Genomic DNA, 18,115 nt, shown 5'->3' with positions numbered 1-18,115 from the left:
AAAACGAAAAGCGACGTCTGGCGGAGCGTTGCTAGCTTTGCCTTAGCGTGCATGTGCCCCCGAAATAGCCAGTAGCGTGGGGGAGTGGAACCACATGCAGGACGGGCTGTGCTGGGCATTGCTGGCTGCTTTCGTTCAGCTTCAACTGAGCTGGCCTCGACTCTGATTCAAATCTCACCTCAGTCAAACATGTCCTCTCACTCATCGTAACATCATCATCAACTGTTCCTTTCTCCAAATTGTAATTTCAAAATCTAGCGGGTAAGAATGCGATGTTGTTTGTCTGTTTTTGAAATTGCTTCATCTATCAATATTATCTTGTTTCCTTGAATACCAGAGCTGGCCCGTTAATTCAGCCGTTTGTTTATGAACGGTTTTATCCTGGTGCCTTTTTCAGCACCGTCTAATTCCTTGGCCCGGCGCTCTTTGTCTCCTTGAAACGACACATCCCGCAGCCTCTCTTTGTCCCACCCTCCGGCCCTTCTTTGGGTGTTTTTTTTTTTTTTTTTATTCTTTCAAACAACAACAACAACATATGCTCCATCACCTCCACTACATATGGCTCCCAAATCCCTAGTCGAATTGGCCGTCAAGGCCGCAGTCCGCAACATCAGCCTCATCACAAGCGTCGGTTATGCACCGTACGAATTAGTGAGGCCGATCCTGCTCAAAATAGAGTCGGCGGAACAGCTCCTCCAAATCGAAGAGAATTGCCCGCACATTGCAGAGGAGAGCGCGGAGCTGTGGAGGAGACTGATTCACAAGGACTTTGCCCGGGACTCCGAGAAGAAGCGCTACGTCCCCAAGAACCCCCTGTCGTGGGGCAAGGTCTACCTTAAGTACAGGAGGGAGAGGGACGAGGCTGTCGCCGCGGCCGAGGCCCGCCTCAACGAGCAGTTTGACAAGCTCAAGCAGGAGCGCCAAAAGAACGAGGCCCAGCTGGTCAAGCCCAGCCAGATCCCCTTCAACCTCCGCCGGACCACCACCATCGGCGGCAACTCGCGCTTCGGCCCGCCCGGCGCCCCCAGGGCCTCGTCGAACCTGTCATGGGGTGGCGGCACTAGGACCAACGTCAACGAGGCCGGTGGGCACATGAGGAAGGTCAAGCGGCAGGCCGCTGAGGCCGCAAAACGGAGGGCCATATCCGGTCAGGTCGGCGCCCTGCGGGGTCAGGTTATGAGGGCGCCCAAGGCCCTCCTGGACGCCAAGCGAATCGCCCAAAATCCGGGCGCCAAGGCGCACCAGCCCGCCAGGGAGGAGTCGGTGCTGCCGCCCAGCAGACGGGGTGACATGGAGGCTCGGCTCTTGAAGCTCAAGCAGACATCCAAGGACCGCGGGCCAGCCGTCGAGGTGTCCGACGACGAACTCGAGGCGTCTGATGAAGAGTCCTCGAGACCTGCCAAGTACCGGAGGGTTGCTGAAGCTCCCGAAAAGCTCTCGGCTAGCTTTTTGGATGACGAAGATGACGACGGTGAAGGAGGGGATCTGTTTGGGGATGAGGAGTCGAGTTCGAGGCCGTCTTATTCATCTTCGAGAGGCCCTGCGAGACAGTCTCAGTCTTCCTCCTACCAATCGCCTTCCAAATCCGCCAGTAAATATCCCGATCCTGCCTCGCCGCCGCCAGCCGCCGCGTCTGGCAGTTCATCATCGTTCCTGGCTCGAAAGCGAAAGGCTCAGGCCAATGTCTTTATGCAAAAGAGGCGTTAAAGGCTGTATTTGGATGACAATCTCTGTTTCAGGTTGATATATAGATCAGCATACTGCCATTTTGTTTTGTGGCCTGTTCTCTCTTGGTCCGAGTTTGTTCATGGCAACTTGGCTTGAAGTCGGCATATTATTATAGAGGAGTTTGGATGCATAGGTATTAACTTTAGCGACAGTTGACTTTGTATTTTTTTTTTTTTTTTTTTTTTTTTTTCAAATGGATCACTTCTGTTACTAAAATAGCAGGATCTGATTAATCCGTAGAACTTTTGGTCAAGTCCTTAGCGGCATGATAGTTCTGGTAAGTTTAACATGTGCCATTCCGCTTTCGAACTGCACTGTTATAAGAGCGAATACTGAAGGAATCACAGCAACCAAGATAAAGAAGAAGAAAAAAAAAAAAAACAGATGAAATTCAATAATCTGCGCTTGATTTACTCGCGTCCACGCAATACAGGCTGTATCGTTACAATACCCAGCCTGTAGCCCATTTCCATCAGAGAACCCGTCGTGGCCCATAGCTTCGTGGGAGTATGAGAGCCACAATGTGCCACCCTTCTCAGAGGCGCCCATGGTAAACTGGTATCATTCATCCTATCACACGGCTTCCGGAGAGATTGTCATAGTTTCTCCCGGAATTCTATGTTCCGCGCACTAAGTCCCTTGCCTCGTCTTCGAAGTGGGTTTGCTATCCGGGTATACCCTCTCTTGAGTCCCTGGATTCCATCTCCGCTCCCCCTTTTCATCAACAGCCACCACGTAGCGCAAGGACCAAATGCAGTGTAGAGCCACCCTCAAGTTGATAGTCGGCAGCGGTTTTGTCGTCCACCCTGCGTCGCGTAGTAAATCACCGTCAGCCAAACGCCCCCTCACTACAGATAGATGGCTTCGGCATCTGATTGCAGGGTATCCCATCCGCCAACTCACATCTGCTTGCCGCCAAAGATCAACCTCTGCTGCACGGGCGGGATTCCTTCCTTCTCCTCGACCTTCTCCTTGATCTGAGAGACCTGTTTTTGAGGGGTTGATCGTTGCTTGCGTCAGTTTGTATATTGTTTTGGGTTTCGAATATGTCCCCAAGCCACGAATTTGGTTCATGAGCGCGAGTATGAGGCTTGGTGAAGGGGGGTTATAGTCTGGGTTTCCCGGCGCACCTTGTAATCGCTCTCAATGTCCAGCTCGATCTCCTTGCCGGTAAGTGTCCTGACTCTGTTGTTGTGAAGGCAGTGTGGTCAGCGCATTGTTTGTCTATGAACAGGTCCTCCTCGTTGTCTTTTTTTGTTCCCGTCCTCCTGTCCGGTCCGTGATGAGAAGAGTTGCGCGGACTTGAGCTTTTGTTTGCACATACTTGATTAACATCTTGGCAGCGGAAGGATGTACTGAATGGTTATGAGCAAGCTAGTTTGCTCCTGCTTTCCTAAAGTCTGTGGTATGGTCGCAATTCCGAAAGGCCCGAAAGTCCCAATGTAGAAGATGGCGTGTGTCCAAATTACCTGATGTCGTATCGCATTAGATGGGATATCACAACAGCAATGAAGTGTTGGATCATAGGTGAGCTAAGAGGGGTGGTGGGGCAGACAGAGCTGGGGAAGCTGCTAGCAAGGGTCGCGTCGGAAGTTCAAGCCCAGACGCGGCAAGGCGGTAATGGTAATGTGACGCGCTCCAGTTTGAACTGTGACGGTGGTGGCAATAAGATGATTGATAATCGCCTACCCTGGACTTGCTTTAAGGACGTAAGGGTATCAAGGGACTTACCAGGAGAAATGTATTGGCGGCATTAAGCTGTCAGTCCCCCAAAATCCCCAACAAAGGTTAACAACATTTCAAAGAAATCAACGATAAAATTTAACTTTCCCAATACCTCCATCATCATGCCGTTTCCTGGGATGCCAGTTGCTTGGCCATAAATTTCAGAGTGGTAATAGCTGCATTATATGTGCTAAATAGTTACACGCCATTCCTTATAGAGTTACAGTGAGGAGTTATGTTTTTTTTTGCATCACGCCGGCCCACTCCCCGAAGACAAGTTAAAAAAAAAAAAAAAGAAAGACAAGAGCGTTGAGAGGTCAAACAAAAGGGCCTCAATCCTTCCTGTCATTCTTCTCAAACACGTTCAGGCCGAGACCTTCGGCATCAAGGAGCAACCTGTTGCGGCCGCCAGCCTCCTGTAGAGTTTGAGCGATGGCTCTTGCGTTCTCCAACTTCTTCAGCTCGACGTAGGACTTGCTCTTCTTAATGGCCTCACCAATCAGCTCTGCCGATCGGGCCTCACCCTGCGCCTTGACGACCATGGCCTGTTTCTCCTGGCGGGCCTTGTCGACGACGAAGGCTGCCCTCTGGGCCTCCTGCTGGGCGACCTGCTTGGCTTCGACAGCTGCCGTGAACTCGGGAGAGAAGGCAAGATGCTACAAATGGGTGGGGTTAGTAAAACGACCGTTGGCCAGTTTAGACGTAGGCAGAAGACATCAGTGATGAGACGTACCGTCAGTGAAACGTCGTCCAGGACAATGTTGAAGCGCGCTGCTCGCCTGGACAGGTTCTCTCGAACCAGCCTGGCAACCATCTCACGCTGGGTGATGAGCTGGCTGGCGTTGAACTGCGCCACGACGCTCTTGAGGACCTCGTTCACGATGGAGGGCAGCACGCGCTCATCATAGTCTGAGCCGAGTGTTCTGTAGATTTGTGGCAGAGCCTTGACCTCGGGCCTGGAGAGAACACGGCAGGTGATGTTGACCATCTGAAGATCCTTGGTTCCTGTGAGAGACGAGACGTTTCTCGGCTTTGCGCGGACGTCGTACACGATCGGGGTCTCGAACCAGGGAATGGCGAAATGGGTTCCTATAGAATTTCAAATACCGCATCATCATGTCAGCAACGTGGTCATCGCGTCCATGGTTTGTTCCTAGTCGCATTCTCCCCCCAGCTTGATTTGATGTTGAGCATACCTTCGCCAAAGATCTCCTTGCTCACACCACTTATCCTCCGGTATTTAATAGCTCTGTGACCACCGTCGACGTTGAAGAGGGAGTTGGAGACGACCCAGATTCCGGTTGCACCAAGGACCGCTGCGGCGCCGAGACCGATGGTTCCCCTTGGAGGCATGCCGCCGCCGCCGCCAGCGCGCTGCTGAATCCGCTGCAGCTGGCGCATGTACTCCTGGAAGGGATTCTGGTTCATTTTGACGACGGTTTAGGGGCACGGAGCCACTCTAGGTTTCGTCGACTCGTGAATGCGGAATGCTGTGGTGGTTGGATGAAGCTTAGTCCCGGCTCCCTTGTTTGTGTGCGTTGGATTCTGGCTTCTGACGTTTGTGAATGGAAATCGTCCGGTCTTGCCGGGTTAGTGATTTTCTGGGTCAGAGCTTCCGCACGGCGGCAAACCTGGCCGAGCAATCGCTTGGTCAATGCTCCTCCGAAGGTACGTACTTGCAGTAGCACGTACCACTGAGAGGCCCCGCTTTTAAGTCGAGTGGGGCCGCTCCGGCGGTCTTTTGGTGCTTTGCAGTTTTGATCCTCAACTGAATGCGACGACGAATGAACTTGCTTGAGAAACAAACAAAAAGAGAGAAAGAAAAAAAAAAACGAAACAAACCAAGAGACTGTCAATTATATTTTGCTATTGGGTTTTAGCACCTGCATAGACAGCTATCTGTCCGTCAAAGCTCTTTGCGCACAATCTGATAGCTAGATGCAATTGATTTTTCTCTCCTTGACAGACTGATTGCCGTCCATTGTGACTTTTGTCTCCAAAGGCTTTCAATCACCTTTGACGAGTGCGCGTCCCACCGTCGCGTGTGTTGTCTTGACATCAACGTCCTGCGCCCGCCATATTTAGTGGGCCATCAGAAATAGCAACGGGCCGCCTACTTCACGTCTGAGACCCTGCGCCCGTGTCATCACATTTCTTTTTCTTTCCCATAAGCACAAAAATGTCGTCGAAACCACCATCCAGAGTGGTGTTCGTGGGGAATATTCCATATGGTATTTGCTTCCTCCTTCCAGGCCTGCCCCCGTGGTCATATACGAATGCCACTATGCACAGTCGTTAATCAGTACTGTTGGTTGATCTAGGATTGTCCGAGGAGCAAATAACCGACATCTTCAGCCGGGCAGGCAAAGTCCTCAACTTCCGTCTTGTCTATGACCGGGAGACAGGGAAGCCTAAGGGGTTTGGCTTTGCAGAGTATCCAGACAATGGTATGTACCATCCTCCTTGGCTGACAGCCGGGAGTCTGTCGTCGGCTCCCTGGACCCTCGTTCGCAACCTAACAAGCATGAATTTCACTACTTTCCAGACTCAGCAGCGTCAGCAGTCCGCAACTTGAACGACACGGAAATCATGGGCCGTAAACTGCGCGTGGATTTTTCTAACGAAAAGCCGAGCACAAACGACCCCGACGACGGCCCTCCGGGTGGCGCAAACGGCTCCGGCGCACCCTCGTACCAACAACAACAACAACTACAACAACAACAAGAGGTCCCCTCGCTGCCCCCTCTTCCGCCGGGCAAGGACCTCCCCGCCGGCGTGTCGGCGACCGACGCCATCTCGCGGACCCTGCGCACTCTCCCGCCCGCCCAGCTCCTCGACATCCTGCAGCAAATGAAGACCATGTCCGGCGCCGACCCGGCCCGCGCCACCGAGCTCCTGACCCAGGCCCCGCAGCTCTCGTACGCCATCTTCCAGGCCCTGTTGCTTATGGACCTCGTCTCCCCGGACGCCATCCACTCGGTCGTCGACCCTGGAGCCGCCGTCCCGCCCCCGGCGGCCGCCCCGGCCCACGTGCCGACTCCCTATGGCGCACCGCCCGCCGGAGCCGCCGTCTACCAGCAGCAGCACCCCGTTGCCAACACCCCGCCCGTACCCGTGCCGTATGCGCCGCCCGCCGCGCCGCCCGCCGCCACACCGACCCCCGCGCCGGCGGCCGCGCCTCAGGACACGGACGCTCTCATGCAGCAGGTCCTCGCCCTGCCGCAGGCCACCATCGACCAGCTTCCCGAGGCGGAGCGTGCGCAGATAATGGCCCTGCGAGCAAGCTTGATGGGCCAGGCTAGGTAGAAGAGCGTTGGCCAGGGCTGGATAGAGGATTCGGGAACCTTGAGTGAGCACGGCGGTCTATGATGCGGTCTTGTATCGCAGTCGACTATACTTGTCTTTTTGGTGCTGCCGTCGACGACGGGTATCAGGTTATTGATAAGGACGTTTGCTTGGCCTATCAGACTTGCATTGTTGCTCTTGGCGCCAGTTGGCCTGTGGGCGTTTGTTCATCTTCAGGTCAGGGACGTCTGGCAACTCCGAGACTGAGGCAGTGATAGAGGCGGAGTATATGTATAATCAAGCACGACGAACAATATCGTTTCCCCGAAAATCCTTCCATGATAGCAGACGCCAAATTCGGTTCCTCGTCTCCCCAGTCACTGTCTTCTTGTCTGACCATAAACAAGTATGAGGATCAGCTGCGGTTTGTGGTCATTGATGGCTGCGTCCATGACCCGCGTATCAAAGGGGAACAATATCAAGTACATATATATATATATATATATGATTCGAGTCCCGTATATTGGAAAATAGCTTGATCATTAGAAGGAGTTCCTTGATATCAATGTAATGTGCTTCACTTTTTATTCTTCAAACCCACCACGCCATATGTACTTAGCTAGTGTCAAAAGCTTTTCGTGTTTTAAAAACGCCTTCCCATCAATCTCAATATCTCGGAAATCCTAGCAACTTGGCTGTCCTGTTTTCTTTTCTGCTCCTACAGCTCTTCGATGCTGAATGAACAAGTAGGAAATACACTGACCCTTGCCTAAATCACCTGCTACCCATCTAACGACACGGTCAAGTTCCGGAGGTAAAGAAGTACGAAGAAGCCTTTTAGGGAGTTGGTCACCCTAAATGGCACAAACACTCATTCTCACAGCCCATACAGTTTTTTGACTAGCCAGTAGCACAGCAAACCCGCACTCAGCAAGCTGACAGTGATGGCGAAAAACCATGTCAGGTCGCCCTCGGCCGCCTGGCCCGGAACCCAGACGTTCATGCCCCACAAGCCCGTGACCAAGTTCATCGGGAGGACGATGGTACCCAGGATCGTCAGCTTACCGAGGATGTCGGCTGTCTCCTCCTGGCGCTCGTTCATGCGCAGACTGATCTGCGCCAGGTAGTTGGCGTGCGATCGAGCCAGGATCTTCTCGTAGTGGCTCAGATTGGCCGTCATGGTGACGATGTGGTCTTGTATATCGCCCAGGTAGAGCCCGATATCTGACCGCGGGGCCACCTCCCAGTGCTCGTTGCACCGCTTGGCGAAGCCCTTGATGACATCAGCTTTGTTGCCCAGCAGCCGGTACAGGCCCATGACTTTCTTGCGGCAGTCACCGATGCGCCGCAGCATTGCGTTGTCCTTGCTCTTGAAAGATGTCGTATCCTTGACGGGCTCGGAAATCGTGACTTCCTGCAGGCCCAAAACCTCATCGTCAATGTCGTCAACCTCTTCCTCAATTCGGGTGATTAGCGGGACGAACACGTCCGTAATGTCGTCTATAATGGCGTAAGAAATCCAGTCCGCCGACAGCATCATATAGTCACGAAGCTGTCGAACTCGCCGTCTCACGTTGGCCGGGTGTGGCGTGATGGAGAAATGAAAGGTCAAAATGCCCTCCCGGAACACCACAATGTACATATTCACCGGCTCCAGGAAGTCCTCGCTCTCCTCATCCTGGTCAAAGGTACGGTAGTTGACAAAGTAATAATGCCTGAACAACTCCACTTTCTCACGAGCTTCTTGCATGATGATGTCTTCTGCCGTCAACGGATGAATACCAAAAGTCTTGGAAATGACCCTCATTTCGGCCTCGCTAGGGTTGAGAACGTCTAGCCACCACACTGGGCGCTCACCAAACCTGACTGGCTTGCCCTCTGGTGGCGTTGTCGACTTTTTGGCAGAATTAGGTGATCTCGGTGGCGCTGGTGTGGCTGGTGTATCCTGCCCCGAAATTGAAAGTGCCGGGGCCATGACGCTGTCTCTGCCGGTTGGGGGTGAAAATGTCCGATTTAGAATGCCTGGCCTGGACGAATGTTCGCTTGCCTGGACTGAAGGAGGTACCGAAGTCTGCCGGCTCGGGGCCCGAGACTCGCCAGGGGTAGGCTGGCGGATAGTGGATGTCATATCGTCATTGTCAGATTCCGAGGAAGAATCTTCGATGATGACAGGGTCGGGGATGAACAGATCACGGAAAGAACCGCCTGCCTGCACCAGTCCCGAAATCGTCTGGCTGTGCACCGTGCTCTGGAACTCTTCGTTGAAGTAGGTGAAGCGATATGGTGCATCATCCTCGGCCTTGAACCATGTCTTGTTGACAGGCCTAAGCCTTCCGTTGATGAGCTGTGGTTCTGTGATCCTCTTCACTCGCCGTTCTTCGTTGGCCTCCTTCTCTAGCTTGCTCCACTCCTCCAACACCGACAGGTCTGGCCACCTTCTCTTCCGCCGTCGCCCCTTTGACCTCATACCCATATGCACGTCCTCCTCATCGTTGTGTACCATCTCATCACCCATCTCAGACATGCCCTCCTGGGGGAAGCACACATCTTCTTCGGGCGGAACAGATAATGTACGGCGCCTCTCCATCGGAGAGGACATGCGTCCAGAGGGTCGCTCCTCGTCACCGATGCTCTCGGCGCGGCTCCGAAGCTCACTCCTACTTATCTCGTCCCTTAGCAGGTCGTCCCCAAAGTTGATAAGTCCAGCTGGATCGACCGGCCGCGTCCTAGGGCTGCCGGGCATCGACGGTGGATAATTAACATTGTAGCTGTTGTTGGAGGTGGACAAAGGGTTCAGATGCAGCTTCTTCTTATCGACCGACATGCCTGAGCTTGTCCTGCTCCGCGAGGCGCTCTCGCGCTGCGTCATCTCGCGAGACCCGTAACCAAGCGCGGCCTCCGAATTACCCAGGCGCATCGACTGTGAAAGCAAAGGGGCTCCCTCGTTGGCCGAGTGGTCATCCTCGTCAGCGCTGTTTTCGCCTCCATGATAGACGGTCCTCAACCTGCTAGTGCTGCTCGAGTACGGCTGCGAATTGGAAGGGAAAGGAGTGGCAGACGTGACGGCGATGGACGGTCGTCGAGGTCTCAGTGACTGCTGTTCCCTGTGGTCGAGCAGTGCTTCGCTGTCGAGGCTCGTGTTGCTGAGGTGAGCGGCGTGGTTGACATAGAAGTTGGACCCAGTGGCCGCGAGGTCGTCGTTGGCCATGTCGTCTGTTTCGGTCGCGAACGACTGTCGCCGGGACTTCTTCTTCTTCTTGCCACCCCGGTGAGTTCTCTTGCGCCGTGCAGGCTGTTGTTCTGTGTGGTGACTGGTAGCCTCCATGGGGGTCAAATCCGGGTAGATGCCACCTCTGCGAATGGGCTGACGATTCAAGTTGTGTATTCGAGGTTTCAGCAGGATTGGCAGTTATCACTGAGGTCAGCTATATTAGCGTACCATATAGCCTACCGAGGGAGGTCGGGTAGTGGCTTGAGGGAGGCACGTGCCCACTCTTTGTAGAGGAAATGCGAATTGGAGATACGATCGCCCATGTAAAAGCGTAGCGACATAAACAAACGATTTGTCGAATAAAGACTTGACAGATGTCACTACGGAGAATCGGGAAAAACAAAACTGGCGAAAATCGAAGACAGCAAAGCGACGCTACAAAGTAAATTGCAAGCTCGCTATGAATGGGATGATCTGGATTGAGACAAATAAATCAATGATGACTGGGTTTTCGACGCAACTCCGTGTGGAGAGATGCGTTTGAAGCAAGCTTGGGTCAATCCGGAGAAAAGGCGAGGCTTGCGTGGATCGTCTCCAGACAGACGCGCTGGGTAGGATTTTTAGTGAGTGACCCATACCAGGGGCAGGCTTCTTGGAGCCAGGTGATGTCATATGAACCGGCCACATCCATGCAGCAAGGGGGCCGAGTTGTCAGTGCAGAAGTTTCCGATTTTTGTTTGGGCCATGAGGCGTTAGTTGCTAACCTTGCGTACTTTGTTGACTTCTTTTAACCTGCAGGTTGTGCCGTCAACCCGGGCAGCAGCTTCTGCCGGAATAATTTTAGTCAGTCGTTTGATAATACTTTTTGTTAGGGTAAATCAACAATAGGTCGATCGATGAGTTGGTTTGTTGGCTGATGTGATGATTTGGGCTGAGCGCGCACTCAAGACCATCTGGTTCATCAATCGGACGGTGGCGTAGCTGGCTGTGTTGGCTGTCTGTCGGGCGATTGCCACCTCCACCCCTGTAAGTCATGTGCATCATCAAAGTCTAAAAGATAACTGCATTAACTTTTTCGAATGATCTCGTCTTCTTAGGATAGTTATGGGGGAATGAATCTCATCAACTGGATATGGTAATTATTAGGTAGACCAGAAGCTTTCGACTCGCAGAGCTAGCTATTCGAGTGCATGCATCAACCGATCTAGCCGTGTCAGTCTCATCGCCAAGATTTAACGTATATCTTAATTATCTAATAAGTGTATGCCCAATTACAGTAGTATGTTCTGGTCTTTACTGCCACATTGTTCGCCACGGGGGAAAAAAAAATAATAATAATAATGATAAAATAGTCCGCTTACCTGCAGCCATTAGGGCAATCAAAGTCAATCATGATGGCCAGCGAGACAATTCAGCTCCGATGTCTGCAAGCCCCGCCCTTTTGACAACCCACTCGGTTGATCCGCACAACGGATCCGGTCCCCGCAGTTTACCAGCTGTGAACTGAACCCCTCATATTAGACTGGACTAGACTTGACTAGACAACAGACCCAGATAGTCCAGACCAACATGTTCCGGGCTCAACTCCACCTGTCTTATCTCTGCATCACCGATATATCCGGATTTCCATTACAGTAAACTCATTGTCGTGTGGCCTCGTAGACATCGACGGTTACCAGACCGCATCTGATAACGTGAAAGGAAACCATTCACTTTGGAAAACATGTCAGGATTCCCCAGGCTTATTCCAGCCTTCACGGCCGAGGTAAGTTACCTACCCAGTAGTTCTGATGGGAGAAAGTAATTACAAATCACCCCGTCAACATTCAACCTCTTTGCGTATCTTTGCATCACGGTGGCACCAGAATAATGAGCTAGCCGACTGGGCTAGCTAAGCTAGTACTTACATTAGCTGGCCTGATGACAAGATAATACTGAACAACAAGAAAACCACATAGGTCCCAATCACCGCACCGACCTCCATCGGCAGCACCCGCTCTGGTGGTCTAGTCCACGCCGGCTTCGTGCCCGACGCCGGATCCCTCAAGTCTGAACCCGGATACCCCGTACAGGTCGACGCCATCTTCGTGCACGGCAGCGACTACATTCGCCCGGACCCGGATCAGCGGCACGTCCGTCTCGAGGTCAGCAGCCTTATGCGGGACGCCAAGTCGGGCGCCCACTTCAGGTTCGACTACAGGGGCACCGCCTCCACCACAGGCCCGGCGGGTCAGGTCCTTGCCGGCAGCCCCGAGGCCAAGACGACTGATTTCGGGGAGGTCTGTAAGTTCTTCTTTCGTTTAGTTGATTGTCATTCTGACCCCGTGGGCCTTGCTGTGGTTTTAACTCGATCAATGCAGTCACACAAATCTCATTCGAGACCGACAATGCAGCTCTCAAGGCAATGTCCGAAAAGGTGTACGTCGGGTCGGGCCGGTTTGTTCTCCAGGAGGGCAAGCCGGTCATTGTTGAGTACAAGATTAGTGAGGTGGCTGCCTAGTGTGGGCCAAAACCAGCCCAGTCACCTCCTTTCGGTTGTTTATACTCAGGCAGCTGCTCCTCTGCACTAGTTTTTCTCTGAAAGTCAGGGCTTACTGCTTGCCAGTTTAGTCTCCGCTTACCTGACCTTCAACGTTTCCGCTTCAAATGGAAGTTGTTCATTAATCACTAACACACACCATCTTGTTCAAGACTCCAAGTTAAATGTGAGTGGCTACAGATTCAAAACAATAACAAAACGCCCTGTGTGGGATGATGATTTCTATCCGTGGGTGCATTGTGAATTCCCAAGTGATAGGAAACTCTCCGTGTAGGTATACCCTGAATCAAGTTTGAATTGAGGAATAATCAACCCCTACCACATAGTCTTCCAAGCTCGGCTTGTATGGACATAAAGCTGTGCCGAGATTGAGGCGATCGAATCTTGGCTTCAAGAACAGTGGGACAATTGCTTAAATTCCAATACCAATTGTTGTCTTCCTAGCCACAGCTTCAGAAAACATTCGGCTGCAATTCATCCAAGCAGGCCGATAAAACGCTACAACCGCTCGTACATTCCCGTTTATGGCATATCACATATGCTCCGCCTGCAACAGGATGCCTCCTGGGAGTGAGCGCGGCAAGATTATAGGGTTCATGATGTAGACATGCCTCCCAGCTGCATCAGCTTCTCGCCGGCTCGAAGGTTGGCATATTCGTAAGCTCTGGATCCTTGCGGGAATGTCCCGTTGGCCGCCCAGAGGTCGATCAGCGGTTGCATGGGCTCCAGCTCGTGGGGTTTGAGCATATCGAGGGCGGTGGCGGTCAGGACGAAATGGCTGAAGCAACTGTTCAGTTGCTTTTCAAGGTTGAGATGGTAAAACGGCTCGACAAAGTGGGCCCAATAGAGGTGTGCATAGACGCGGAACATTTGACGAAAAATGGTCTTGCAGACCTCGACAAAGTTCTCGGGAAACCCACTGCGCTTGCCAACCCAGTCACCCTCGCCTCCTGGTCCGGCCAGCTGTGACAGTGCCGGTGGGCAGTACTGAGGGTTGTGTGCAAATGAAACTCCAGAGGCCTCCGTCGGGAAGATGTTGGTATCATCAATCTTGCCCGAGATCCAACGCTGCATGAGAGTCATGTACTCATGGGCGGGTAGCTCAACAGGCTCCCTCCGGGAGTTGAGCCATGTGAACGAGTGGTTGCTGAACGCACAAGGCAGCGTGTCAGTGGTGATGCCATTTTTTCATCCTTATTGGTGAATTGCACGTGATCAGAAAAAAAAAGGTGAGATACTTACGCCCCAGCGGACGTCCGAGGACAGGTGGTAGAATTGCAAATTGTTGTTCCATCTTCCTCCTTTTCGTGAACAACCCTGACAAAATTCCATAGATTTCTATAGTGTTCGACCACTAAAGATTGAATCGTGTTGGACCCGGTTAGCTCATTTCACCACTAAACCGACGCGATCGATAGATCAAATCAAAATTGGCAGGATGGCCACTGCCGTCAACAAAGGCTCACTTGTTCATACCTTGATGTGCAATCCATTCGCCCTGTTCAACCGTCTTCGGCCTTGCACTTAGGGTCATAAAGTTTCCCTTGACGATATGTCGTGCATAGCCGGGGTTAAGCCACAAGGGCAGTGGGCGGGGTAGGTGGTAAGAGTTGAGGATATCTTCGCCGGTCGCCATAATGCCGCTGTTCTCGTCCATACCAAGGGTCTGGGCCAGCGAAGGAGAGTTTGGAAGAGGAGGTAACTTTGAAGCCAGGCTGCTTGACGACTGACTGGCTGACAGGGCGGTGGGAGAAGCAGGACCGGAGCTTGGGTTTGGGCTCTTGGTCTGTATGGCCGGCTTGTTGGTACCACCCCGGAACCGGGCGTTGCTGGGGCACAAGTTAGAATGTGGCGGTTTAGACGACTGCAGATACAACGGTGACAGCCATGTGTCCTTTTGTGGCGTTTGGAGGGATAAAGCAAAGTGCAGGCAGCCAAGGCTAGGGATGAGAGGTTTGATGGAGATTGCCAAACCCCGCCTGTGGTGCACCGGAAAGGCGCGACAGGACGGGACGATGGGTAAGACGATATGGTATTTGGGCAGAATATGGGAGAGGAAGGACTAAAATAGTCACAAAATTGACAGCTCAAGCCGCCGTCATCCTAGCCTTCCTTGCTGTGAGGCGCTCAAGGCTGGCTCCATGATATGCAACTAAGCTGGCTGACTGGCTGGCTGGCGGGGTTCTGTCAAGGCTCTTAGAGGTAAAATGGTAAAAGGAAAACGAAGACTTGATTGGCAAGCAACAGGGTAGAAAGAAAAAGAAAAGTAACAGAAAGGACAATGCTTGTCTCACCCAGAGTCTATATAGCCCGTTGAGACTTTTTGTATTTTATCTCAATTTATTTTAAAGCGTAGGCCGTGATGCATCTCACTGAGAGGCAAGTGACGGGCCTGAACGGAGCTGCACGGGAACCGCTGGCTTCTTTTGGCCGCTACGAAATAATGCTGAAGGCGGTGGGAAACACAGTGGGAAGTGTATGCAGTTGAGCGACCGAGAGTCTGCGCCAATAACAAAAACAAAATAAACAAAAATGACAGAGGAGAGAGCGAGAAAAAAAAAATCAAAACAAACTACTCACATTCCAGAAAATAGGTTTGACATTATCAGGTAAAGGGAAAAAAAAACCCAAGTGAATGGGAATTAACGTTGGTGTCAGAGTCAAGAGCTGGTAGCTAAATGCAGTAGCTGAATATCGCTCGGAGGGGGTGAGCCGCGGCGGTGAAACTCGACTGGAGGGTCAAGGGTCCCAGCGGCTCTCTTGGAAGGCTTGCGAGGTCCCACGCTTGACGTGCGGGCGGTTGGGTTCAAGGATGGCAAACCCCCAAGCAGCAAGGCCCGTAACTTTTCGTGGACGCGTCGCTTTTTCGGGGTCGTCTTCTAGCTCACCCAAGGCTGCAGGTCCGTGGAGCCCTTGTCCTATTGTTTCTTATTTGTTCCGTTCTTTTGTTTCCGTGGAAGGATAAAAAAATAAGTCAAGGTGAGATAATATAATACTCCGACACAGGACCAGCAATATCCGACGGCAATGGCAAGGATGGAGCTGGCTCGAAGCTTTTGGAATGGCTCAGGTACAATGTTGGGTCTGCGTCAAAAGGAATTGGGTTTTGGTGAGGCATCCAGACCCGATCATATGGGCTCGAACCACGACTTGTACTTGTACTTGTACTTGTACATGCTCGAATCCGTCCCATTTTATGCCCCTTATTCGCGCTGGGTACCTTGCCCCACGCGTCTTTGCCTCAGGGAGGCTCTCACGTGATGTTGCATAATCAAAAGTGCCAGAATTGGATAGGCACTGGCTAATCGCTAATCCCTGTATACGTCGATCGGTGCGTTTTTGTGGTTATGAAGGTAAAGGCGCGACTCGCCAATGGAGCTCCCAGCACCTGTATAGCTAGCGCTTCTTATTCAAATTGTTCGACGTCGAAAGCTTTCTTGTCGACAACGATCATTTTGGCTTTGCAACTGATTCGCAACTTGCAGCCCACCATATCATCGCTCTCACAGCTTGGTTGAATGAAAATACGCGCGAAAAATAATATCGAAACCGCGTAGTATCCAGCAAATCCTTCGACCCGCCGACAACATGTCCGATTCCGACGACGTTGTCGACATCCCCGATGCCGGTGATGAGGGGGATCTTTTTGGAGATGGCGGCGACGAGTCCGACATCGAGCGACCGCTTAGTGATCACGAACTCGACGATGACGATGATGACGACCAACAGCGCGAGCGTGAATACGGCGAAAGCAGCCAACGCGCGCCACAGTACAAGGAAAAACGCATCATGGGACTTAGGATGTTCCGCCATCGAATCCCAAAGCCCAAAGATGGAAATGTGAGCTGCTTTCACCACCGGGCTGCAAAATGTGCATGTTGTTCGATCCATCTCTAGGCACTAACGATAAAAAAATAGTTGCGCATCCTTAAAGTCCCTCAATTCATGAAAATAGTCCCCGAGCAGTACATCGAGGACACATATGAACCGACGGCCTGGGATCTCGAAGAAGACAAGAAAAAGTACCCCGCGAGCGTCATCAGGTGGCGCAAGAATCCCGAGACGGGAAAACTGGAGAGCAATGCCAACATCTACAGGTGGAGCGACGGATCAATCTCCATTGTCGTCGGTGATCAGCACTACGACATGGACGCCAAGTCCCTCGCGCCGACTGGCAAGGGTTACGACGAGAAACGCGACGCGAACTACTACGCTGCTGCCGGACACTTGTCGACCGAGGCCTTCTTGACCGTCGGCCACATCACGGAAGAGCTCAAGGTGCGGCCCAACGAGGCTCTGGAGGCTGCAGCAGTGGATCGTCTCATGGCCAAGATGGACGAGGCAACGAAGCACAGGCACACCCAGGACGACGTCATTTTCCGGGCCACGGAGGACCCGGAACTACAAAGAAAACAGGCCGAGCTGGCGGAGAAGGAACGCGAGCGCTTACGCCGAAAGAAGGAAAATGCAGCGGCGCGCTTGGATATGGGCTTCGGCTCATCCCGGTTCGGCGGTCGCAGCGGTGGACTTTCCGTCGGGGGCCTGGAGAGCGGCAGCGGAGAGCGGAGACGCGGCAAGGGAGCGGGCGACAAGTCGCGGCAGAAGCGCAGGCGGCCTGAATATGATTCGGACGACGATCTGCCGCAGGGCGCACGCCGGCAGGATGACTACGACATGGCCGATGGATTCATTGCGCCCAGCGACGAGGACATATCGGAGGGTGAAGAGGAAGACGAGGATGAGGATCTACTTGACGAGGACGAGGATAGGTCACCGCCAAAAGCGAAGAGGCAGAAGAAGGTTTCTGCCGACGACGATGCGGACGGGGATGCCGACGATGTGCCAGCTGCCCACGCCGAACAGGGTGGACGCAGAGGACGGAGGCTCATTGTTGACGACGAGGATGAGTGAGGAGCCTATGTCTTGGCGCAAAATGGCCATTTTAATGTGCCAAACTTGGAATGTATTGATAAGAAAGCCTTTAATTCAAAATGGGGATCACATGGACTTTTCCGGAAGAGAAAAAAAAAAAGGTGAAAAGTCTCAGTTCTTGGCGCCCTTGTTGTTGCGCAGGAACCGCAAGTCTCGTTCCATTCTGATCTTATTTCTAGGTCTAGACAAGATCCAGATACAGACTCGGGGAGAAATAGCAATAAACGTAATGCATCAGTTCTGCAATGCAGTCAAGGGTTATGATGCAATTATTTTTCTACAGCAAGATAAAATAAAGTTGGGCAGAGCTTCAGTGCATCAAGGTGCGCCACGAATGAATGGCTGACCCATAACAGTAGATTAGATCACATGCCAAAACAAGACGTGCACCTTGGCAACAAGCCCGAGCTCGTGGCCACATCATTAAATACCTGCATACAAGGCTTGACCTGAAGGTGGCGCGCAAGGCTTAATGCAAAGCATTTTAATATTTTACGTGAAGAACCCAACACAACATTTGTGAGGTGGTTTTTTTTTTTTTTTTTTCATATTCTTTTGTTTTGACAATGTCGGCGCGCGATTTCGACATTCAAGGGGATGAATCCAACGAGGACTGAGACCTAAGTCCCAAGCTGAGCAAGGGCCAGCCATCAGAAGCAAAGGAGCTTGTTCGCTAAACTTCGCGCCTTTCTTTC

The 18,115-nt window shown here is 52.4% G+C and overlaps 7 protein-coding genes across 7 annotated transcripts; 4 read left to right on the top strand and 3 right to left on the bottom strand.

The window, feature by feature from the left end:
- Nucleotides 1–558: 558 nt before the first annotated feature.
- PpBr36_07663 (uncharacterized protein) lies at nt 559–1,707 on the top strand (the record flags this gene model as incomplete). The annotated part of the gene is made up of 1 exon (XM_029894798.1): nt 559–1,707. The coding sequence occupies one exon, from the start codon at nt 559–561 to the stop codon at nt 1,705–1,707; it is 1,149 nt and encodes a 382-aa protein (XP_029748763.1).
- A 2,078-nt stretch (nt 1,708–3,785) lies between these two features.
- On the bottom strand, nt 3,786–4,881 carry PpBr36_07662 (uncharacterized protein; the record flags this gene model as incomplete). The annotated part of the gene is made up of 3 exons (XM_029894797.1): nt 3,786–4,109; nt 4,187–4,542; nt 4,650–4,881. The coding sequence occupies 3 exons, from the start codon at nt 4,879–4,881 to the stop codon at nt 3,786–3,788; spliced, it is 912 nt and encodes a 303-aa protein (XP_029748764.1).
- Nucleotides 4,882–5,632: 751 nt separating this feature from the next.
- Nucleotides 5,633–6,759, top strand: PpBr36_07661 (uncharacterized protein; the record flags this gene model as incomplete). Its single annotated transcript, XM_029894796.1, has 3 exons — nt 5,633–5,684; nt 5,775–5,900; nt 5,999–6,759. 3 exons carry the CDS (start codon nt 5,633–5,635, stop codon nt 6,757–6,759), a joined length of 939 nt encoding a protein of 312 aa, XP_029748765.1.
- An 856-nt stretch (nt 6,760–7,615) lies between these two features.
- On the bottom strand, nt 7,616–10,063 carry PpBr36_07660 (uncharacterized protein; the record flags this gene model as incomplete). Its single annotated transcript, XM_029894795.1, has 1 exon — nt 7,616–10,063. The coding sequence occupies one exon, from the start codon at nt 10,061–10,063 to the stop codon at nt 7,616–7,618; it is 2,448 nt and encodes an 815-aa protein (XP_029748766.1).
- Nucleotides 10,064–11,672: 1,609 nt separating this feature from the next.
- On the top strand, nt 11,673–12,449 carry PpBr36_07659 (uncharacterized protein; the record flags this gene model as incomplete). The annotated part of the gene is made up of 3 exons (XM_029894794.1): nt 11,673–11,714; nt 11,908–12,232; nt 12,310–12,449. The coding sequence occupies 3 exons, from the start codon at nt 11,673–11,675 to the stop codon at nt 12,447–12,449; spliced, it is 507 nt and encodes a 168-aa protein (XP_029747914.1).
- A 633-nt stretch (nt 12,450–13,082) lies between these two features.
- PpBr36_07658 (uncharacterized protein) lies at nt 13,083–14,352 on the bottom strand (the record flags this gene model as incomplete). Its single annotated transcript, XM_029894793.1, has 3 exons — nt 13,083–13,635; nt 13,731–13,842; nt 13,965–14,352. Coding segments are annotated over 3 exons (1,053 nt in total), but the record flags the coding sequence as incomplete, so codon positions are not given.
- A 1,724-nt stretch (nt 14,353–16,076) lies between these two features.
- PpBr36_07657 (uncharacterized protein) lies at nt 16,077–17,399 on the top strand (the record flags this gene model as incomplete). The annotated part of the gene is made up of 2 exons (XM_029894792.1): nt 16,077–16,328; nt 16,407–17,399. The coding sequence occupies 2 exons, from the start codon at nt 16,077–16,079 to the stop codon at nt 17,397–17,399; spliced, it is 1,245 nt and encodes a 414-aa protein (XP_029748839.1).
- Nucleotides 17,400–18,115: the final 716 nt, after the last annotated feature.

This window comes from Pyricularia pennisetigena, chromosome 1 (assembly GCF_004337985.1).
Source record: "Pyricularia pennisetigena strain Br36 chromosome 1, whole genome shotgun sequence".
In the NCBI taxonomy this organism is placed as follows: domain Eukaryota; kingdom Fungi; phylum Ascomycota; class Sordariomycetes; order Magnaporthales; family Pyriculariaceae; genus Pyricularia; species Pyricularia pennisetigena.
This window is presented reverse-complemented; position numbering and strand designations above follow the sequence as displayed.